Source organism: Chiloscyllium plagiosum, unplaced genomic scaffold, assembly GCF_037043375.1.
Source record: "Chiloscyllium plagiosum isolate Xiang-an unplaced genomic scaffold, Cpla_swu_hap1 HiC_scaffold_46, whole genome shotgun sequence".
NCBI classification, from domain to species: domain Eukaryota; kingdom Metazoa; phylum Chordata; class Chondrichthyes; order Orectolobiformes; family Hemiscylliidae; genus Chiloscyllium; species Chiloscyllium plagiosum.
In genome coordinates, this window is record NW_028270184.1 from 4,429,173 (window position 1) to 4,454,049 (window position 24,877).

Consider the following 24,877-nt stretch of genomic DNA (forward strand, 5'->3'; position numbering starts at 1 on the left):
GTTTATAAAATCATGAGGGCCGTGGGATAGGGTAAATAGACAAAGTCTTTTCCCGAGGTGGGGGAGTCCAGAACTGGAGGGCATAGGTTTAGGCTGAGAGGGGAAAGATACAACAGAGACCTAAGGAGCAACATTTTCACGCAGACGATAGTGCCTGTATGGAATGAGCTGCCAGAAGAAGTGGTGGAGGCTGGTACAATTGCAACATTTAAAAGGCATTTGGATGGGTATATGAATAGGAAGGGTTTGGAGGGATATGGGCCGGGTGCTGGCAGGTGGGACTAGATTGGGTTGGGATATCTGGTTGGCATGGACGGGTTGGACAGAAGGGTCTGTTTCCATGCTGTATATCATTATGACTCTTTGACTCCAATTGTGTCCATCTAAATCTCATTGGCCTCTGATAGAAGTCTTCAATCTTACAAAAGAGACTTGCTGAGCAAAACATAGAGAAGCTATTTTCATCTGTGGGCATTATTAGGGGCCAACAATAAAAATAATAATGGATAACTTTGAACATGTCTTCAGAAATTTGGGGGTTGGTTCGAGGTGGTGTTTCAGGATGGGGATCAGTTGGCAGCCTACTGAGTCTGAGAGTTTCTAGTTCAGAGGTGGACAGCAAAGGGCCAAAAGCCTACTTCCGTCCTCCTGCATTTTGTTGCGGTTTTGAAAAACTTGAATGAAAGTGTAATAACTCAGATCACCCAAGTGGAAAGGAACATGGTTTATTGTTGGACATCAACACAGAGCGACTGCTCATGGCGTACATCGGCTGATCCCAGCCTGAGACAGACAGTTCTGTCGAACCATCCCATTTTTTAATCAACTTGTTCCACATTCCTGATGAAGAGCTTATGCTCAAAACGTCGACTGTCCTGCTCCTCGAATGCTGCCTGACCGGCTGTGCTTTTCCAGCACCACAGTTTTTGACTTTGATCTCTAACATCTGCAGTCCTCACTTTCTCCTAATGTTATTACACTCCCTCTGAGCAGGTGGAATGTGAACCTAGGTCTCCTGGCTCAGAATTAGAAACACTACCACTGCACCACAAGAACCCCTAGGTCTGTTCTTTTTTAATACAACCTATTTTTCAAACCAACCTATTCAGTAACGATGTTAATACACACCTCTGGAATAGGTGGGATTTGAACCTGGGCTCCCAATCCAGGAGTAGGGACTCTACCTTGGCACCACAAGAGGGCCCGAGGTCTGCTTTATATTACGTGTTCAGGTGATGAGTTCCAGCTACTGGTCATTGCCTGTTGCCAAGGGAACACATACACAACAAGCTTCACAAAGCAATTAATCAGTGATTCCCCATGGGCCTTATAGGGATTATCACAGAAAGGAATGCACAGCTGTCGAGTCTGAACCCCCACACGCTTCCCATCCCCAGCTTCATCCACCTTATGCTCCCTGCTCGCCCTCCAGTAGTCTTTCACATTCTCCTTGCCAACACATGCCCTTCCATCCTCTGACTTCACACCCCTATGCCAACTCACCCATTATCCACAGTGGACAGAACTCAAGAACCATGCTGAGATTAAATAAAGTTGTTTGTTTTCATATTTCAAAAAGCGCACTCTCATTGGCAAAACCTCATTCCTTTACTTTCTTTAATTCTTATAAAAACATCTATTTGTATTCATAGTTCCCATTTCAAGGACTTTATAAGCTGCCATTCAGACTATGAGCTGGCAAGCACCCCACTGTGAACATGATAAGTTGTGAATCAGGCATGCAGCACACATTCTGTGATGATAATCCACAAGTTAGTGACAACCATTCGTGTGAAATAACAAGCACCGATTGTTTAACAGAGATTTTTCAGATATTTAAAGGACAGGAAATTGAAATGACTTGAGAGCTTCCCAAAAGAATTATGGAACCAAAACCAAAAGCACAGCGAGGTGGCTCAGTGGTTAGCACTTCTGCCTCACAGTGCCAGGTACCCAAATTCGATTCCACCTTCGGGCAACTGGCTGTGTGGAGTTTGCATATTCCCGCTGGGTCTGCGTGAGTTTCCTCTCACAGCCCAGGGATATTAGTAGGATTGCCCATGCTAGAAAATTGCCCATAGTGTCCATGGATGTGCAAGCTAGGTGGGTTAGCCATGGCAAATGCAGGGTTTCAGGGATAGGGGACCGGGTCTGGGTGGGTTGCTCTGAGGACGGTCAGTGTGGATTCAATGGGCTGAATGGCCTGCTTCCATGCTGCAGGGAGTCTATTTGTACCTTGCCTCTTCAAAGAGCCCAAACTCTCCAAAAAACACCAGTAAGCTTTGACCTTTTCCAACCGGTTCTGAAGTACATCAGCCGTGTTTTGGATCCAGCCTCCACCACTGAGTGAGAATCAGATCAGACCACAAGAAGCTGCAGTTTAATGTGTGCAGTTGCCTCCTTGAACCACCGATGTGCCAATTACAACCTGCTCCATTCCCTTCCACCCTGTGAAAACAGCAGGGCCAGGTTGGGATGCATGATCTTCACATTTTCACTCCATTGCTAAAATAGAGCGCTTCTCCATCCTGCCCACTCAGGTCTCTGGGTTCATGTGACACTCCAGGCCATTTACCTCACTACTGTTTGTGGGAGCTTGCTGTGTGTCTGTGACTAAAGTTGGAGAGTGCTTTGGGGCACCCTACATAACTGCAAGTCCTTATTGTTTGTAGTGATGTGTCTCTGGGCTAAGATTTCAAAATGGCAATCAGCTCATCAGTCTCTGTGTTGAGTTCAGCTTTAATCTGCCATGCAGGCCTTCGTGGTGTGCGCATCAAAGATATCAGTTCAACAGCTCACCTTAATTGGCTATGTGGAATAGGGAGTATCATCATAATCTGTGCCCTATCAGGTCTCACATAAACATACAGAAGTCTCTGCCGATAGGAGAAGACAGAACCTCTCCCTAGACAGCCATAATGTTTGGCTCATGTTACCACACATTAGTATACAATATTGAGTTTAGCTATTCATTCTCGTACCAGTCTGCTCCACCTCACTCCCAAAGCTTTGGTCAATAGGCACTATTGAGACAGTAGGATCCCAGGTGGAGTCCCTGGTCTGTGCTGAGGTTAAGTTTCATAGCAGTTGGTGTCAGTGTCTCTAAGGTAGGGATGTAGAATTTGAGTCAGAGTTCCAGTTCCCAATCCCTCCTCTGTGACCTCCATTGGAACGTCAGGTCCTTTGTCACATCCTCCCTGGTTAAGAGCTTGTCAACATTCCCACACAACGCTGACCCATAAGTTGGGGTGGAGGAGTGGTCAACCACCAAAGGCCTGTTAGAAATCCTTGTTAAAAAACAGCATTTTCAGGAGAGTATAGAGAAAGTCCCAAGAGAAAAACTCTTCAAAAATAAGGCAAAGAATAATTCTTCATTGGCCAGCTGTTCCCATGTTTTCACAGGAGTCTCTCTCTTTTTCTGTCTAGCTGCGGGAGCAGCTGCAGTCTGGCAGTGGAGTGATTTGTGGTTCTTGGTCCGACTCTCAGCCTTTCTAAATTTGTGTTCTATTTTCTACAAATGCACCTTTTCCAAGTTGAATTGCCTCCACGTCTACTTTCTGACAGAGTCAGTATGCTCGCAAATAGATTTGTAAAGTGTTGCAGTGAATATTGACATTCGAGTGCACTGTGCTGTGATTGCAAGAGCAGCACTACCACTTGAACAGAATTGTGTTGCTGAAGGACAACAGGCAGTCAGCTGGCACCTATGTGCAAAATGGAGGGTGATACAGACTGCTTATTTCTGTAATGTCAAGCAGATGTTGGCCTGGTACTTGGGATCACAGGTAGATACATTGTGGGAATGTAAAATGAGAAAAGGTATCTCACCTTAGGCAGGAAATATTTGGAAGGAGCACAGCCTATATTTCCCAGAATGATGGCTGCATAGACTCGAAAGATTGATGTGGAGGAGCCAGTGTTGGACTGGAGTGGACACAGTCAGAAGACACACGACACCAGGTTATAGTCCAACAGGTTTATTCAAAATCACAAGCTTTTAGAGCACTGCTCCTTCGACAGCTGAGTAGGGACTGCAGGAGATTACAGACATAGGAAGGGATTAAGAGGAAGTGACAGGGATAGGAAATGTTGGACCATAAGACACTGGAACAAAAAGGAACCATTTAGCCTTGTGAGTCTGCTCCATCTTTCAGTGAGATCATAGCTGATCTGATCACCCACAACTCCATTTTCATGCCTTTTCCTGAGAACGCTCAATTCCCTTCCTGATGAAAAATCTGTCTATCTCAGCCTTAATTAGACATAATGACCCAGCCTTGACAGATTCATGGCCCTGTACGAGAAGAAATTACTCCTCATCTCTGTATTAAACAGGTGACTACTTACTCTGAGATGATGCCGTCTGATCCTAGACTCTCCCGCAAGGGGAAATAACCTTTCCACATTTACCCTGTCAAGCCCTCTAATAACCTGAGTCTTTTATATTCCAGTTGGCTGACTGGGGAAAGGAAGCAGGATTGGCAAAAGGAAGCAGGCTGCCTGGGGAAGAGTGGAAGGGCCAGACTGTTCAGGTATTAGTACCCACCCTGACAGATGGCTTAATACTCCTGTCTCACAGGAAATGAATGCCTGAATGGGTGCTTTCTAGATGGGACACCAGAACCTTTGACCCCATGAGGTAACGCTGGGCTGCTGACTCCTTACCTGTCCAGGTTCCAAAATTCAGGCAGCCAATCCCGTTCACAAATATAATGAGAAGTGCAAGTAAAGCCTGCCCAGCCACGTCCCCAAGCCAAAACAACACTCTCTTCCACCGTCTCTGCCAAATGTCGCCTCCATAATGGGTGGTTTCACTCAAAAAGACTGATCAAGGTTTGGAATGTTCGACCACACATGGCCATTCATGCTAGATCAGTTATGAACTTCAAATCGTTCCCTGACAGTTTTTGTAAATTAAAGATCCTGAGGAATATGGGGTAAAGGTGGGTGTAAGCAGGAAGGTTGCAGATCAGACATGATCTCATTGACAGGCAGAACACGTTCAAGTGGGTGAATGTTCCAACATTCTTAAGAACTCTGCTCTGAATACACCTCGACACAGATCTATCTTGGGAATGATACACACTTGTTACTTCCACATGCTGGAACCATATGGCAACTACTGCCAGCTCATTTCCGTATCCACCAGGGATCTTGCCTTCTTATCATCACTTTAAATTAAAAGACTGCAGTTCGCTCCAGCTCATTTCAGCAGCAGTTGGCGAGGAGTGTTCTTGGCCAGCAGGTATCATGGTTGTGCCATCTCCATCTGCCAGTGGCCATGCCTTGGTAAGTAGCTGCTGACAGTGCCTGCACAGTACCCCAGTGCTGTGACCCTGGACCAGGATAAGGAAGACCACTTGGTTCCTCTGATCTGAATGAGATTTTAACCACCAACGACATAATCCTGCAGCACCCCACAAAGGTCGGTAAGCTTATAGAGCACAGGTTTGAGTAGGAGAAACCTCCCATTCATACAGCACTTTTCACAACTTCAGGATGTCTCAATAAAACACTAATTAAGTATATGCTGGAAGAGTACTGATATAACGTGATGGTTTCATTCCCGTGTGATTTCCGCGTTATAAGAAAAGCGTGTAATAGCAGCACCATTGAAACCAATGGGACCAGAGTTGTGTTATAACCAATTCGGTAAGTAAATTCGTGTTCTACAAATAATGGTCTAAATTCTTCAACTGCATTATAGTCAATTCACGTTTAATAAATGTGCATTATAGCAGAACCAACTGTGATAGTAAATTACACATGGCTGTTGGGGAGTTGTTGTAAACCACTCTGAGACAATTGGTTAGATTCATATAGTATCCATTCAAAAGGCTGTTAATGTAATGTCTCAGCAGCAGCAATAAGCACCTCTTCGAACCATTTCACTCTGTTTTGGTTTTCCTGGCGCTATTCATAAAAATATAAAAGACAGGAAAAGATCTTTATTATGCCGGACCATTCAATAAGTTCATGTCTAATCTTTGACTTCACTTCCACCATCTCAACCAATGGTCCCTACCTCTTCATTCAAGTCAGTCAAGTCTATCCATCTCAGTTTTGAATTCACAGGGGCAGAGAATACTCAAAAATGTACAACACTTTATTGAAAGGGTTCAGAAAAGATTTACAACAATTTTACCAGAGTTGGAGGGTTTGAGCCAAAGGGAGGGGCTGGGATTATTTTCCCTGGAGTGTTAGAGGCTGAGGGGCAATATTTTAGAGTTTTATAAAATCATGAGGGGCATGGTTAGGATGAATTGCCAAGGTCTTTACCCCAGTGTAGGAGAGTCCAAAAGTAGAGGGCATAGGTTTAAGGTGAGAGGGGAAAGATTTAAAAGGGAACCATGGGGCAACTTTTTCACGTAGAGGGTGGTGCGTGTTTGGAATAAGCTGCCAGAGGAAATGGTAGAGGATGGTAAAATTACAATATTTAAAGGCATCCAGATGGGTATATGAATAGGAAAGTTTCGAGGGATATGGGCTAAGTGCTGGCAAATGGAACTAGATTAATTTAGGATATCTGGTCGGTATGGACAAGTTGAACCAAATGGTCTGCTTCTGTTTCTCTATGACCCTATAATAAGGTCCTTTCCTGTTTACAAATTTGTTTTTAATTGGAAAGGAAACAAGCAGATTCATCAATTCTGCTTGAACATGGAAGTTTCATCAAATGGCTTTGAGCATCTCGGACAAGCAGCCACATTTACACATCAGTTGCATTGGTAATCAAATTTTGTGTTCATAGGTCAGTGCCCTGGAGATCTGATTCCTGGCAAATCCATGGAATGTCCAGGATGGACCCTCAGGAACTCTCAGAACAAAGCCCAAAAGTGACCAGAGCATTTCCAATACTGGGCACAGAGTCCAGTGGAAAGGGTCCACAAAGTGTGTGGAACACAGGGGACGAAGCCTTCAAGATAATTAGTAGGCAAAATGTCAATTTCAAAGAAAATCGATTGGATGAGTAAAAAGCACAAGTTCATTGTCTGTTCCTTTTATTGCAGGCTTTTCCCTGTATCTCAACTGGAATTTACGGTAAGTAGTAATGCCTTGTTATTAATTCTTAAACTTTTTGCCCAGCAAGTTAAAACAATGTTTTACAGCGTTGGTTGCAGTCAGGTGTGGGAATATACTACTGGGGGCAAAACATTCAGATCCTGTCCAGACCACATAAAGACTGTATAGTCACAGAGCAACAGGAGGAGTCTGTTCAGCTCCTGATCCATATCATAATTCCACCTACTGGTCTCAGTTTGATATCCCTTCATTCCCTTTCCCAAACAAAACAGTCTACCAATCTCAGCTTTGACATCTGCAGGCAGCCTTTCAACATCAGCTTCTTGTGGGGAGAGAACGGCAGATTCCCACTCCCTTTCTGTGAAGTAGTTCTTCATGAATGGCCCAGCTGTTAATGTTCTAGCCACTTGTTCTGGACTTTTCCAACTTGGAGATAGAAACTCCCTGCCGAACAGCGTTACTAGATTCCAAACCTGCTTTCTGCGTTCCCACCTCTTGCTTCTGAGCGATTCCAAACCGACCTGTGAAAGATTGCGACCTAAACATTGCCAAACCAGCCACTTAATGCAATAACCTGGGAATGATACAGCAAAACAGATATAGAGTCTTTCAGGGTCTTCACTGTATATTTTTATGAAGTCTCCAGGCTAAATGACACTGAATAAGTCAGTAAAAATGAAATGATACACCTTCTTTAAATAATCAAACCGGATTCCACTTAGACCTTGCTTCAGTTTTCTGGCATGAAATATAAGTGGCTCGAGGCGGGTCATTGGGCTCTTGGTAGGATACTGACAGGCAATTTGTATGCAGATTTTCTCCATAAGACCTTGCTGAATCTACAAGAGTGTTTATCAGGCTTCTTAGAGCTCCAGAACTCTCAGTATTCATGTGTGAAAGATCGTTTAGGTTTCTCACTGGGTAAAAATGCAGCAAGTGCATTCACAGCGTTTGTTTTTAACTGATCCTGCTGCTGCTGATTGCTGAATGTAGGACATTGGTACAGGGAGAATGGGTTTGTGTTAATGTGTAATGTTTGGAAAGGGAGGTTGGGTTTGTGGTAATGAGTGACATTGGGACAGGGAGGCTGAGTGTGTTAATGAGTGACATTGGCACAGGAAGGCTGAGTGTGTTAATGAGTGACATTGGTACAGGGAGGCAGAGTTTGTGTTAATGAGTGACATTGGGACAGGGAGGCTGAGTGTGTTAGGGAGTGACATTGGTACAGGGAGGCTGAGTGTGTTAGGGAGTGACATTGGTACAGGGAGGCTGAGTGTGTTAGGGAGTGACATTGGTACAGGGAGGCAGAGTTTGTGTTAATGAGTGACATTGGGACAGGGAGGCTGAGTGTGTTAGGGAGTGACATTGGTACAGGGAGGCAGAGTTTGTGTTAATGAGTGACATTGGGACAGGGAGGCTGAGTGTGTTAGGGAGTGACATTGGTACAGGGAGGCTGAGTGTGTTAGGGAGTGACATTGGTACAGGGAGGTTGAGATTGTGTTAATGAGTGACATTGGCACAGGGAGGCTGAGTGTGTTAATGAGTGACATTGGTACAGGGAGGCTAAGTGTGTTAATGAGAGACAAAGGGACAGGCAGGCTGAGTGTGTTAATGAGCTTTATTCCTGATGAAGGGCTTTTGCCCGAAACGTCGATTTCGAAGCTCCTTGGATGCTGCCTGAACTGCTGTGCTCTTCCAGCACCACTGATCCAGAATCTGGTTTCCAGCATCTGCAGTCATTGTTTTTACCTCACTGGTACAGGAAAGCTGAGTGTGTTAATGAGTGACATTGGTACAGGGAGGTTGAGTTTGTGTTAATGAGTGACATTGGTACAGGGAGGATGAGTTTGCGTTAATGAGTGACATTGGTACAGGGAGGCTGAGTGTGTTAATGAGTGACATTGGGACAGGGAGGTTGAGTTTGTGTTAATGAGTGACATTGGTACAGGGAGGTTGAGTTTGTGTTAATGAGTGACATTGGTACAGGGAGGTTGAGTTTGTGTTAATGAGTGACATTGGTACAGGGAGGTTGAGTTTGTGTTAATGAGTGATTTTGGAACAGGGAGGCTGAGTGTGTTAATGAGTGACATTGGTACAGGGAAGGTGAGTGTGTTAATGAGTGACATTGGTACAGGGAGGCTGAGTGTGTTAGGGAGTGACATTGGTACAGGGAGGCTGAGTGTGTTAATGAGTGACATTGGTACAGGGAAGGTGAGTGTGTTAATGAGTGACATTGGTACAGGGAGGCTGAGTGTGTTAGGGAGTGACATTGGTACAGGGAGGCTGAGTGTGTCAGGGAGTGACATTGGTACAGGGAGGTTGAGATTGTGTTAATGAGTGACATTGGCACAGGGAGGCTGAGTGTGTTAATGAGTGACATTGGCACAGGGAGGCTGAGTGTGTTAGGGAGAGACATTGGTACAGGGAGGTTGAGATTGTGTTAATGAGTGACATTGGTACAGGGAGGTTGAATGTGTTAATGAGTGACATTGCTACAGGGAGGTTGAGTTCGTGTTAATGAGTGACAATGGGACAGGGAGGCTGAGTTTGTGTTAATGAGTGACATTGGTACAGGGAGACTGAGTGTGGTAATGAGTGACATTGGGACAGGGAGGTTGAGTTTGTCTTAATGAGTGACATTGGTACAGGGAGGCTGAGTTTGTGTTAATGAGTAACATTGGGACAGGGAGGTTAAGTTTGTGTTAATGAGTAACATTGGGACAGGGACACTTAGTTTGTGTTAATGAGTGACATTGGGACAGGGAGGCTGAGTTTTTGTTAATGAGTGACATTGGTACAGGGAAGCTGAGTTTGTGTTAATGAGTGACATTGGTACAGGGAGGTTGAGTGTGTTATTGAGTGACATTGGTACAGGGAGGTTGAGTTTGTGTTAATGAGTGACATTGGTACAGGGAGGCTGAGTGCGTTAATGAGTGACATTGGTACATGGAGGTTGAGTTTGTGTTAATGAGTGACATTGGGACAGGGAGGTTGAGTTTATGTTAATGAGTGACATTGGTACAGGGACGCTGAGTTTGTGTTAATGAGTGACATTGTTACAGGGAGGCTGAGTGTGTTAATGAGTGACATTGTGACAGGGAGCTTGAGTTTGTATTAATGAGAGACATTGGTACAGGGAGGTTGAGTTTGTGTTAATGAGTGACATTGGGACAGGGAGGTTGAGTTTATGTTAATGAGTGACATTGGTACAGGGAGACTGAGTGCGTTAATGAGTGACATTGTTACAGGGAGGATGAGTTTGTGTTAATGAGCGACATTGGTACAGGACGCTGAGTTTGTGTAAATGAGTGACATTCGTATAGGGATGCTGAGTTTGTGTTTAAGAGTGAAATTGATACAGGGAGGCTGAGTGACATTGTTACAGGATGTTGAGTTTGTGTTAATGAGTGACATTGGTACAGGGAGGCTGAGTGTGTTAATGAGTGACATTGGTACAGGGAGGTTGAGTGTGTTGATGAGTGACATTGGTACAGGGAGGTTGAGTTTATGTTAATGAGTGACAATGGGACAGGGAGGCTGAGTGTGTTAATGAGTGACATTGGTACAGGGAGGTTGAGTTTGTGTTAATGAATGACATTGGTACAGGGACGCTGAGTTTGTGTTAATGAGTGACATTGTGACAGGGAGCTTGAGTTTGTATTAATGAGAGACATTGGTACAGGGAGGTTGAGTTTATATTAATGAGTGACATTGGGACAGGGAGGTATAGTTTGTGTTAATGAGAGACATTGGTACAGGGACGTTGAATTGTGTTAATGTGTGACATTGGGACAAGGAGGTTGAGTTTATGTTAATGAGTGACATTGGTACAGGGAGGCTGAGTGCGTTAATGAGTGACATTGTTACAGGGAGGTTGTGTGTGTTAATGAGTGACATTGGCACAGGGAGGATGAGTTTGTGTTAATGAGCGACATTGGTACAGGGAGGCTGAGTTTGTGTAAATGAGTGACATTCGTATAGGGATGCTGAGTTTGTGTTTAAGAGTGAAATTGATACAGGGAGGCTGAGTGACATTGTTACAGGATGTTGAGTTTGTGTTAATGAGTGACATTGGTACAGGGAGGCTGAGTGTGTTAATGAGTGACATTGGTACGGGGAGGTTGAGTGTGTTGATGAGTGACATTGGTACAGGGATGTTGAGTTTATGTTAATGAGTGACAATGGGACAGGGAGGCTGAGTGTGATAATGAGTGACATTGGTACAGGGAGGTTGAGTTTGTGTTAATGAATGACATTGGTACAGGGAGGTTGAGTGTGTTGATGAGTGACATTGGTACAGGGAGGTTGAGTTTATGTTAATGAGTGACAATGGGACAGGGAGGCTGAGTGTGTTAATGAGTGACATTGGTACAGGGAGGCTGAATGTGTTAATGAGTGACATTGGGACAGGGAGGCTGAATGTGATAATGAGTGACATTGGTACAGGGAGGTTGAGTTTGTGTTAATGAATGACATTGGTACAGGGACGCTGAGTTTGTGTTAATGAGTGACGTAGCAACAGGCAGGCTAAGTGTGTTAATGAGTGACATTGTTACAGGGAGGTTGAGTTTGTGTTAATGAGTGACATTGTGACAGGGAGCTTGAGTTTGTATTAATGAGAGACATTGGTACAGGGAGGTTGAGTTTATATTAATGAGTGACATTGGGACAGGGAGATATAGTTTGTGTTAATGAGAGACATTGGTACAGGGACGTTGAATTATGTTAATGAGTGACATTTGTACAGGGAGGGTGGTTTTGTGTTAATGAGTGACATTGGGACAGGGAGGTATAGTTTGTGTTAATGAGTGACATTGCTACAGGGAGGTTGAGTTTTTGTTAATGAGTGACAATGGGACAGGGAGGCTGAGTGTGTTAATGAGTATCGTTGGGACAGTGAGGCGGAGTTTGTGTAATGATTGACATTGGGACAGGGAGGCTGAGTTTGTGTTAATGAGTGACATTGGGACAGGGAGGCTGAGTATGTTAATGAGTGACACTGGGATAGGGAGGTTGAGTGTGTTAATGAGTGACATTGGGACAGGGAGGCTGAGTGTGTTAATGCGTGACATTGGTACAGGGAGGTTGAGTTTGTGTTAATGAGTGACATTGGGACAGGGAGGCTGAGTATGTTAATGAGTGACACTGGGATAGGGAGGTTGAGTGTGTTAATGAGTGACATTGGGACAGGGAGGCTGAGTGTGTTAATGCGTGACATTGGTACAGGGAGGTTGAGTTTGTGTTAATGAGTGACATTGGGACAGGGAAGCTGAGTGTGTTAATGAGCGACATTGAGACAGGGAGGTTGAGTGTGTTAATGAGTGACATTGGTACAGGGACGCTGAGTGTGTTAATGAGTGACATTGGTACAGGGAAGCTGAGTGTGTTTATGCGTGACATTGGTACAGGGAGGCTGAATGTGTTAATGAGTGACACTGGGACAGGGACGCTGAGTGTGTTAATGAGTGACATTGGTACAGGGAAGCTGAGTGTGTTTATGCGTGACATTGGTACAGCAAGGCTGAGTGTGTTAATGAGTGACAATGGTCTAGGGAAGCTGAGTGTGTTAATGCGTGACGTTGGTACAGGGAGGTTGAGTTTGTGTTAATGAGTAACATTGGGACAGGGAGGCTGAGTGTGTTAATGAGTGACATTGGTACAGGGAGGCTGAGTTTGTGTAAATGAGTGACATTCGTATAGGGATGCTGAGTTTGTGTTTAAGAGTGAAATTGATACAGGGAGGCTGAGTGACATTGTTACAGGATGTTGAGTTTGTGTTAATGAGTGACATTGTTACAGGGAGGTTGCGTTTGTGTTAGTGAGTGACATTGGTACAGGGAGGCTGAGTGTGTTAATGAGTGACATTGGTACAGGGAGGTTGAGTTTGTGTTAGTGAGTGACATTGGTACAGCAAGGCTGAGTGTGTTAATGAGTGACAATGGTCTAGGGAAGCTGAGTGTGTTAATGCGTGACGTTGGTACAGGGAGGTTGAGTTTGTGTTAATGAGTAACATTGGGACAGGGAGGCTGAGTGTGTTAGTGAGTGACATTGGGACAGGGAGGCTGAGTGTGTTGATGAGTGACATTGGCACAGGGAGGCTGAGTGTGGTAATGAGTGACATTGGTACAGGGAGGCTGAGTGTGTTAATGAGTGACATTGGCACAGGGAAGGTGAGTGTGTTAATGAGCGACATTGGTAGAGGGAGGCTGAGTGTGTTGATGAGTGACATAGGTACAGGGAGGGTGAGTTTGTGTTAATGAGTGACATTGGTACAGGGAGGTTGAGTGTATTGATGAGTGACATTGGTACAGGGAGGCTGAGTTTGTGTTAATGAGTGACATTGGTAGAGGGAGGCTGAGTGTCTTGATGAGTGACATAGGTACAGGGAGGGTGAGTTTGTGTTAATGAGTGACATTGGTACAGGGAGGTTGAGTGTATTGATGAGTGACATTGGTACAGGGAGGCTGAGTTTGTGTTAATGAGTGACATTGGTACAGGGAGGTTGAGTGTATTGATGAGTGACATTGGCACAGGGAGGCTGAGTGTGTTAATGAGTGACATTGGGACGGGGAGGCTGAGTGTGTTAATGAGTGACATTGGTACAGAGAGGCTGAGTGTGGTAATGAGTGACATTGGTACAGGGAGGCTGAGTGTGTTAATGAGTGACATTGGTACAGGGAAGGTGAGTGTGTTAATGAGCGACATTGGTACAGGGAGGCTAAGTGTGTTAACGAGTGACATTGGTACAGGGAAGTTGAGTTTGTGTTAATGAGTGACATTGGTACAGGGAGGTTGAGTTTGTGTTAATGAGTGAAATTGTTACAGGGAGGTATAGTTTGTGTTAATGAGAGTCATTGGTACAGGAAAGCTGAGTGTGTTAATGAGTGACATTGTGACAGGGAGGTTGTGTTTGTGTTAATGAGTGACAATGGTACAGGGAGGTATAGTTTGTATTAATGAGTGACATTTGTACAGGGAGGGTGGTTTTGTGTTAATGAGTGACATTGGGACTGGGAGGTATAGTTTGTGTTAATGAGTGACATTGCTACAGGGAGTTTGAGTTTTTGTTAATGAGTGACAATGGGACAGGGAGGCTGAGTGTGTTAATGAGTATCGTTGGGACAGTGAGGCGGAGTTTGTGTTAATGAGTGACATTGGGACAGGGAGGCTAAGTATGTTAATGAGTGACGTTGGTACAGGGAGATTGAGTTTGTATAAATGAGTGACATTGGGACAGGGAGGCTGAGTGTGTTAATGAGTGACACTGGGACAGGGAGGCTGAGTGTGTTAATGAGTGACACTGGGACAGGGAGGCTGAGTGTGTTATTGAGTGACACTGGGACAGGGAGGTTGAGTGTGTTATTGAGTGACATTGGGACAGGGAGGCTGAGTGTGTTAATGAGTGACACTGGGACAGGGAGGCTGAGTGTGTTAATGAGTGACACTGGGACAGGGAGGCTGAGTGTGTTATTGAGTGACACTGGGACAGGGAGGCTGAGTGTGTTAATGAGTGACACTGGGACAGGGAGGCTGAGTGTGTTATTGAGTGACACTGGGACAGGGAGGTTGAGTGTGTTATTGAGTGACATTGGGACAGGGAGGCTGAGTGTGTTATTGAGTGACATTGGGACAGGGAGGCTGAGTGTGTTAATGAGTGACACTGGGACAGGGAGGCTGAGTGTATTATTGAGTGACACTGGGACAGGGAGGTTGAGTGTGTTATTGAGTGACATTGGGACAGGGAGGCTGAGTGTGTTATTGAGTGACATTGGGACAGGGAGTCTGAGTGTGTTGATGAATGACAATGTGGGTGGAGTGAGTTGGAGTGAGTTGTCCGTGCTGGTCTTGGTGCAGCTCGGAAGTCTGGGATTCAAGTTTAGCAATAAAGTCTGGGAGAAAGTGGTCCACGTCCAGGTTTCCCTGATTCCCACAAGGGGATACCAAAGTGCGGTGGCCGGCTGGGAGTGCTGTGTGTGTCCAATGGTAGTATCTCCTGATTTAGTAAGGGAAAGGATCCTGTTACCTTTATAAAAATCCTTCCCTCCTTGCCTGCTATTTTTCTATCTAATCTCCTGAAAGGACCCCGCTTAGGCCAGAGCTGGGTAGGATTGGCCACTTCTCTAATAACTTCGAATGTTAAGGCAAGTCTCTCATTGACAAGAATTGGCAGAGAAAGGTTTGCATGGCACTAAACACTGGGGTCTTGCCTTCAGGAAACCTCAGGCTGAGGCAGCATCATCTGCTCTGTCAGGGTTAGGGGCCACAAAGTGCTCACAAGCAAGCAGGATGAAGTTCTGACACCAATTATCCAAGAGAGAAGAGAGACTCCGGTCCCAGTGCCTATTGGTTTGGACAGCCAGTGTGCATTCTGGGTGAAGTTGCGTTGCCATGGCTGCATTCCCACCTGAAAGCACGGGCCCTGGAAAGGGACAGCAGGAAGTGCCAGAATTCCCACCAGGGACACTCCTAAACCAGGGTCTGAGAACATTCAAGCATGGAGCATTCAACAAGTGACCATGAGGAGTGACTCCTGCAACCGCACTAAAATAACACAAAGAAGTCCAGTTGCTGCAAATCTGAAACAAAAAGCAAATTGCTGGAGAAATTTAGCAGACTTGGCAGCAGCTGTGGAGAGAGAAACAGAGTTAACATTGTGAGTCTAGCAACCTTTTGCAATCTCCAATCATTAACTGCTTCACTCCCTTGTTTGCTGTTGTTAGGTTCAACAGTCATCTGAGCTTTCCATGGGCTTTACAAATAGACACATAGAATCCAGATGCCAAGAGGTTCTGCTAAACCGGTATAAAAGAGCTCAACCCCACTGCAACCAGATTTTCAATTCTGGACACCCGAAAGATGTGGAGGGGTGGGGAAGGTTAAATGTGGTGGAGGGCAGCATTAAGGGACTTAGAGAGAGGTAAAGCACCAGGACCACGATTTCTCTCCCTGGCCCTGCCTCTCCACCAAGGCTATGCCAAATTCCAGCAGTAGGAGCAACTACCCTGGACTTCAGCTGCTGTGTTGATCACAGAATATGGGAAAAACATTAACCTGTGACTGACTCACTCCCAGATCCCGTATTGTTCCCTAGACTTTCCTTCCCTGCAGATTCTCATGTCGAGAGATCCGTGATTACCTCCTCAGAGGGAGTTTGGATTTTGAGGTCAGCTTTTCCTCTGACTCTCGTATGTTTTAACATTCTGATTTCGTGACAGCTATGCCTTTAGATTAGAGCACTGGGGATTGCGAGAGGTTACTCCACTGCATTTTCCATCCATAATAGCATGTATGAAATAATTTGTATAATGCCCCAATTTTCACCTCCAATAGCTTCCAGAATCTCACTAACATTTCTCTTTTCGTTTGTTTTTAAACTGATGGAGTCTTGAGTTGGCGTAGAAGATCCCAGAGCCATCACCTGTAGAAGATCAGAGGATGCTCTCACTGATTTGATTTGATTTAAATTTATTGTCACGTGTATTTTTGTAACAAAATACAGTGAAAAGTGTTGTATAGTGTTGCCACTGTCCAGCACCATCTTAAAACACAGAAAAGTAAACCAAAGTATAGAATACAAAGAAAAATAAAGAAACAATGTTCAGCTCTACAGTCCTTCTTGTTAAGTGCTCAACTACAGGCCTCGCCATGCTGCCAGAGCAAGTGTCGCTACTCTTTAATGCCATTTTAACTCCACCAATGTATTCGCCACCATAATTGCTCATTGGACCTAAACCAAAGTATAGAACACAAAGAAAAATAAAGAAACAATGTTCAGCTCTACAGTCCTTCTTGTTAAGTGCTCAACTACAGGCCTCGCCATGCTGCCAGAGCAAGTGTCGCTACTCTTTAATGCCATTTTAACTCCACCAATGTATTCGCCACCATAATTGCTCATTGGACCTTACCAATGCAGCCACCACTGATGCTGCCAGGTCCTACACCGGCCCAAACTCGACTCCGCCATTGATGCCGGGAGTCAACTGCCAACGCAACTGCCACTGGTGCGGTTGGGTCTCATACAGTACCCAAAACTGCTTCTGCACCAATATTCATCCACCATCCAAACCCTTGAAACTGATGATCCGGCCATTATTTTGATGTATGCTTGCTGTTCACACATTGGCTGTTGCCCTTCCTACATTACAACAAAGACTACATTTCAAAAAGTCCATCATGCCTGTGCAGTACTTTGGGTCATCCTGAGGTCATCAAAGCTTTTAGAGTCATAGAGATGTACAGCACGGAAACAGACCCTTTGGTCCAACCTGTCCCTGCCAATCAGATATCCTAACCTAATCTACTCTGACTTGCCAGCACTTGGCTCATATCCCTCTAAATCCTTCCTATTCATGTCCCCATCCAGATGCATTTTAAATGTTGTAATTGTACCAGCCTCCACCACTTCCTCTGGCAGCTCATTCCATGCAGGCACCACCCTCTGCATGAAAAAGTTGCCCCTTAGGTCCCTTTTATATCTTTCCCCTCTCACCCTAAACCCAAGCCCTCTAGTTCTGGACTCCCCCACCCAAGGGAAAATACCTTGTCTATTTACCCTATCCATGCTTCTCATGATTTTATAAACCTCCATAAGGTCACCCCTCAGCCTCCGACGCTCCAGGGAAAACAGCCCCAGCCTGTTCAGCCTCTCCCTATAGCTCAAACCCTCCAACCCTGGCAACATCCTTGTAAATCTTTTCTGAACCATTTCAAGTTTCACAAAATCCTTCCGATAGGAAGGAGACCAGAATTGCATGCAATATTCCAACAGTGGTCTAACCAATGTCCTGTACAGCCGCAACATGACCTCCCAACTCCTGTACTCAATACTCTGACCAATAAAGGAAAGCATACCAAATGCCTTCTTCCCTATCCTATCTACTTGGAACTCCACTTTCAAGGAGCTATGAACCTGCACTCCAAGGTCTCTTTGTTCAGCAACACTTCCTAGGACCTTACCATCAAGTGTATAAGCTCTGCTAAGATTTGCTTTCCCAAAATGCAGCACCTCGCATTTATCTAAATTAAATTCCATTTGTCGCTCCTCAGCCCATTGACACATCTGATTGTACTCTGCGGTAACCTTCTTAGCTGTCCATTACACCTCCAATTTTGGTGTCATCTGCAAACTTACTAATAATATGTTCATATCCAAATCATTTATATAAATGATGAAAAGTCGTGGACCCAGCACAAATCCTTGTAGCACTCCACTAGTCACAGGCCTCCAGTCTGAAAAACAACCCTCCACCACCACCCTCTGTCTTCTACCTTTGAGCTAGTTCTCCCTGTATTCCATGAGATCTAACCTTGCTAACCAGTCTCCATGGGGTACCTTGTTGAACGCCTTACTGAAGTCCATATAGATCACGTCCACTGTTCTGACCTCATCAATCCTCTTTGTTACTTTTTCAAAAAACTCAGTCAAGTTTGGTTAGACATGATCTCCCACGCACAAGCCATGTTGCCTATCCCGAATCAGTCCTTGCCTTTCCAAATGCATGTAAATCCTGTCCCTCAGGATTCCCTCCAACAACTTGCCCACCACTGACATCAGGCTCACCAGTCTATAGTTCCCTGGCTTGTCCTTACCATTTTACTTAAAGAATGGTACCACATTAGCCAACTTCCAGTCTTCTGACACCTCACCTGTGACTATCAATGATACAAATATCTCAGCAAGGGGCCCAGAAATCACTTCCCTAGCCTCCCACAGAGTTCTAGGGTCCACCTGATCAGGTCCTGGGGATTTATCCATTTTTATGCATTTCAGAACATCCAGCACATCCTCCTCTGTAAGATGGACATTTTTCAAGATGTCACCATCTATTTCCTTACATTCTATATCTTCCATGTCCTACTCCACAGTAAACACTGATGCAAAATACCCATTTAATATCTTCCCCATCTCCTGCGGCTCCACACAAAGGCTGCCTTAGGGTGTAGGTTTGCTCACTGAGCTGTAGGTTTGATATCCAGACATTTCATTGCCTGGCTAGGTAACATCATCAGTGGCGATCTCCAAGTGAAGCAAAGCTGTTGTCTACTGCTTTCTATTTATATCTTTCTCCTGGATGGGGTTCCTGGGGTTTGTGGTGATGTCATTTCCTGTTCGTTTTTTGAAGGGTTGATAGATGGCATCTAGATCTATGTGTTTGTTTATGGCGTTGTGGTTGGAGTGCCAGGCCTCTAGGAATTCTCTGGCATGTCTTTGCTTAGCCTGTCCCAGGATAGATGTGTTGTCCCAGTCGAAATGGTGGTTTCTTTCATCCGTGTGTAGGGATACGAGGGAGAGAGGGTCATGTCATTTTGTGGCTAGCTAGTGTTCGTGTATCCTGGTGGCTAACTTTCTTCCTGTTTATCCTACATGGTGTTTGTGGCAATCCTTTTATGGAATTTTGTTGATGACGTTGGTTTTGTCCACGGGTTGTACTGGGTCTTTTAAGTTTGTTAGTTTTTGTTTGAGAGTGTTGGTGGGTTTGTGTGCTACTAGGCCGCCTTGCTGATTTTTGAGGGGCCCTATTCTCTCCCTAGTTAGCCTTTTATCGTTAATGTATTTGGAAAAGCCCTTTGTGTTCTCCTTAACCTTATTTGCCAAAGCTATCTCATGTCCCCTTTTTGCTCTCCTGATTTCCCTCTTAAGTACACTCCTACTGCCTTTATACTCTTCTAAGGATTCACTCAATCTACCCTGTCTATACCTGACACATGCTTCCTTCTTTTTCTTAACCAAACCCTCAATTTCTCTCGAGATACAAACAGCATTCCCTATACCTACCAGCCTTTCCTTTCACCCTGACAGGAATATACTTTCTCTGGACTCTCTATCTCATTTCTGAAGGTTTCCCATTTTCCAGCCGTCCCTTTACCTGCGAACATCTGCATCCAATCAGCTTTTGAAATATCTTGCCTAATATCATCAAAATTAGCTTTCCTCCAACTTCAACTGTTAGATCCGGTCTATCCTTTTCCATCAGTATTTTAAAACTAACAGAATTATGGTCACTGGCCCCAAAGTCACTTCAGTCACCTGCCCTGCCTTATTTCCCAAGAGTACATCAAGTTTTGTATCTTCTTTAGTTGGTACATCCACATTCTGACTCAGAAAAGTTTCTTGTACATTCTTCACGGATTCCTTTCCATCTAAGCCCTTAACACTATAGCAGTCTCAGTTTCTGTTTGGAAAGTTAAAATCCCCTACTATCACCACCGTATTACTCTTACAGATAACTGAAATCCCTTTACAAATTTGTTTCTCAATTTTCTGCTGACTATTAGGGGATCTATAATACAATCCCAATAAGGTGATCATCCCTTTCTTATATCTCAGTTCCACCAAAATAACTTCCCTGGACGTATTTCTAGGAATATCTCCCCTCAGTATAGCTGTAATGCTATCCCTTATCAAACACGCCACTCTTCCTCCTCTCTTGCCTCCCTTTCTATCCTTTCGATGACATTTGTATCCTGAAATATAAACATTTCTGTAATTGCTATGATATCCCAGTCCAATGTTCCTAACCCACGCCCTGAGTTCATCTGCCTTCCCTGTTAGCCCTCTTGCATTGAAATAAATGTAATTTAATTTATCAGTCCTACCTTGTTCTCTGCTTTGTCCCTGCCTGCCCTGACTGCTTGACTCGCTTCTTTTCTCAACTGTACCAGTCTCAGATTGCTCTCTTTCCTCACAGTCTCCCTGGATTCCACACCTCCACTTAACTAGTTTAAATCCCCACAAGGAGCTTGAGCAAATCTCCCTGCCAGTATATTAGTCCCCTTCCTATTCAGGTGCAATCCGTCCTTCTTGTACACGTCACTTCTACCCCAGAAGAGATTCCAATGATCCAAAAATGTGAATCCTTCTCCCATACACCAGCTCCTCAGCCATGCATTCATCTGCTCTTTACTCCTATTCCTACCCTCACGAGCTCACAGCACTGGGAGTAATCCAGATATTACTACTCTCAAGGACCTTCTTTTTAAATTCCTGCCTAACTTTCTATATTCTCCCTTCAGACTCTCATCCTTTTCCCTTTCCATGTGATTGGTTCCAATGTGTACAATGACCTCCTGCTGGTCCCTCTCCCCATTGAGAACATTCTGCACCCTCTCTGAGACATCCTTGATCCTGGCACCAGGGAGGCAACACAACATTCTGAATTTTTGCTGCTGACCGCAGCAATGTCTCTCTGTGCCCCTGACTGGAGAGTCCCCTAATACAATTAATTGCTTGGAACCCGATGTACCCCTCACTACATTACAGCCAGTCTTGATACCAGAAACTTGGCTGTTTGTGCTACATTCCCCTGAGAATCCATCACCTCCTACATTTTCCAAAACAACATACTTGTTTTAAACAGGGATAGCCACAGAAGACTCCTGCACTACCTGCCTACCTCTCCTACCTTGGAGTTAACCCATCTACCCGACTGTATCTGCAGCTTTTCTCCCTCCCTATAACTGCCAACCATCACACCCCCTTGCTCTTGTAAATTCCTCACTGCCTCTAACTGTCATTCCAACCAATCTATTCGATCTGATAGAATTCACAACCAGTGGCATTTATTGCAGATATAATCCTCAGTAATATGTAAAGTTTCCCTAAACTCCCACATCCAACAAAAAGAGCATATCACTCCACTAAAGGCTATTTTTGCTTCTTCCAATCTGCAGACCCAGAAAATAACACCATCTTACTCCTCTACAAAACGCTGCTCCAGGCTAACTTAATACTTATGGCTTATATTTTTAAGTTTAATCAAGAGACATATCTCAATAAAACATATAATCAAGAAAGAACACACTCTACTCACTATTGTGGATTTACAACAAGGCTATACTTAAAACTATTTACTTATCTGTTTCTGTGCTGTGACCTCTCCCAAACAGGTTCCTCTAAGATTAGTTGTGAATTTCACTGTTTGTTAATTTTCCCAGACCCACTCCGTTGTCCAGCGATACATGAATTCAACAGCAAAGCAGTAACTGCACAGGTTCACTGCTATGTCAGTTAGCAATGTGGGTTTCTTTCTCTCTCTCCCTCCTGTACTGACCTCACCATGTGCTGCCTTTGTCTGTTCCTTTCCCTTTTAAAACTGCTGCTGTTTTGACTTTCTTTTTTCACCAAAGTTCCAAAACAATTCCAACAGCACGTAAAACAGTAATTGCTCCTCCTGGAATTCGAGGAAATCACCTCCAATACCTAAAGTTCTTCATAAAAGGAGCAGCCTGTTACAGCCAGAACTTTTTCCCGACTTCTTTGCTTTCGTTTTGTAAGTTCATTCTCAGATCAGTGTAACTCACAGAATGATCTTCTACTCTCTGGTTTATTCACTGTCACTTCTCTCTTCCATTCTGTATGGTTTATTCCCCTGTTGCTATTCTTTTCTGTCCAACTGACTCCCAGATCACTACCACCTTCTGATTATATCATGTTTCCAAGTCTTTATTGCTGTTTCAGTAAGTTATTACTGGGCCTCATCCCCAGTGGGTTGGCTCCACGTCCATCATTGCATGTAGATTTAAGGATGTCGGTGATGAGCAGCAGGCATTTACGACTGCTCTGAGTCACTCTCTCCCAACTCTCTCTGTTATTGCCTTGATTACTGGCATCACCAACCGTGCTGGAATGCACTGAGTTCTCCAGGAATTGAAGATTGAAATTCCGCAATACAGTTTCAAGCAAACTCTTGAGAAATATCAGAGGGCAATAAAAATGATTGTTTTTTTATTAAATTTATTTTCAACATGGGATGAATTGGTAAGTGATATAACTGAATTGCTCACGGTGTCCAGGGATGGTAGGTTAGGTGGATTCGCTGTGGGAAATGCAGGAATATGGCAGGGGCTGTTTCAGGGTGGGATGCTCTTTGGAGAGTTGGTATGGACTTGTTGGGCCAAATGATCTGTTTCCACACTGTTCCCACATTTGAAGTACTAGACCCACAGGATTCTTCAGTAAGTATTCCAATTAGACATTGGTGAGTTTGTTTGCTTTCTGATTGGTGCAGGCAGGTAGTGCAATGTGACCAGAGGCAAGATTTTTACATTGTTGAAGGCAGAAAATAGTGTGTGAATGCTCCAAGTTTATGCCCAACAATGGGATACTCACTGCCAGGCCCCCTGTAATGCCCTGTTTAGTTCATTTCCAGCTCTGCATTCTTCCCTGTGTAACTCATTCCTGTGCCTTGCTTACTTTCTAAGTAATTCACTCCTTGGTATCCATTCTGTGAAGAAATGCGTAATTTGCAGAAACCTCCGTGGCGATAGTATTCTTGGTTAGCATTTTAAGTGCAAATTTTCCAGTCATATTTCCAATATTCAGCTGTCTTCATGAATATGGATAGTATTTGTGCTTTGCCACTCTGCAGTGTTTCTGTACATTGGTAATTTCACACAAGGAAGAATGAAGTGCTTTTGGTATAATGGCCTTGATAAATGAATTGAAATGGAAATGAGCAGGGCCAGCGGTTTAATCTGCAGTGATTGACAGTCATGGGCAGGAAACAAAACAGGCAGTCCCCAACCTCATTACCATGTCGGCTTTGTCTCATTCACAACTGACGAAACATCCCTGTAAAGCCCTACAGTGAGTATTTTTCTTGTGATGTCTCTGTTAGCGATGTTGGCTCAGAAATTAGACTGCATGGCATTTAGTGTATTCAGGTATAGTGCGTGATCTCTTAAACTCCAAAAATGGCAGGCAGAAGCACATATAAGCCTCCAAGTGGTTGCTGCAGAAGTTTGAGACCAGGAATTCATGGAGTCTGTTTACTGCCAGAGAGTATTTGTGAGGTGTGGAGAGCTCAGCAAAGTGGATGTCGGTACGCCAGACAACACTATCCTTGTCAACAGGTTTGAAGACAAACTCAGAGTTGGACCAGAGGAATGGGAGATCAACCCTGGTTTAGTGAAGAGAGCAGGAGGGCCTGTCAGGGGCAGCACCAGGCACAGCTAAAAATGACAATCTGGTGGACCCATGACACAGGACTACGAACATGCCAGCCAATGCCTTGTGAAAGCAGCAAGTAATAGACAGGGCTCAGTGATCCCATGACCAATGGATCAAAGGGCAAGCATCCTTTGTATATCCCTCATAGGATCTGGCCTTTATTTGTTCCCCATTCCCCGTAACTGACCATGAGCTTGAGCGGCTTGCTCGGCCATTTCGGAGGCTATTTCAGAGACAACGACATTGCTTTGGGAATGTTTCAGAAATGAGCTTTATCCCAGCCTGGGATTTAGGGAGAGAAATATTTAACATTTTAAAATATTCACTCACTCAGTAGACTTTGGGACTGGCGCTTTGTACTTAGCCTGTCAGGATGGGATTTGAAACAATGCATCAATCGTGATAAATTCCTGAGCCTCCTGAGATTCCACAGCGCACTGGGTTGTTTCTCCGGAGAACACAACCCCAGCATCACCCGTTGTTTTGAATGTGAATGAGAGATAAAGCTGCCTCTCAGCAGCAATTCACTTCTCAGAGAAAACAAAGTGGAAATTCTTTTGATTTCTCTTTAATCCACTGCCATGCACTCTTCTGCTATGCAGGATGAAAGGCTGTTTCCAAGATTAGTTACTGAGACATCGGGGACTGAGGCTGTGGGTTGGCACAGGCTGTTGTGTCTACTGTTGTATGTGCAGCTAACCTGAGCCTGCACCTCACCATGTGCTCATTTTGCTGCCACCACCCTCTTTGCTGGTGGGGATGTAGCCTACCTGGTCTGTTGTGGTGCAGGAAAACCTCTTTCTGGTCCAATTAGAAGAGTCTCTTGTATAGAACAAGAGTTAGTTTGTAGCACATTAGGTTGCATCAATATGATTGTTTTACAGAGGCGTTGAGGAAATCCTGGAT

At 44.5% G+C, this 24,877-nt stretch overlaps 1 protein-coding gene across 5 annotated transcripts in view; it reads left to right on the forward strand.

Annotated features, from left to right (window-relative positions):
- LOC122543809 (uncharacterized) overlaps window positions 1-24,877 on the forward strand; it is a 953,710-nt gene that overhangs the window by 875,902 nt on the left and 52,931 nt on the right. For all 5 annotated transcript variants that reach the window (XM_043682599.2, XM_087983745.1, XM_087983746.1 and 2 more), the window contains one exon: window positions 7,011-7,041. In XM_043682599.2, coding sequence (XP_043538534.2) covers window positions 7,011-7,041 — 31 coding nt within the window. The remainder of the gene's footprint in view (window positions 1-7,010; window positions 7,042-24,877) is intronic.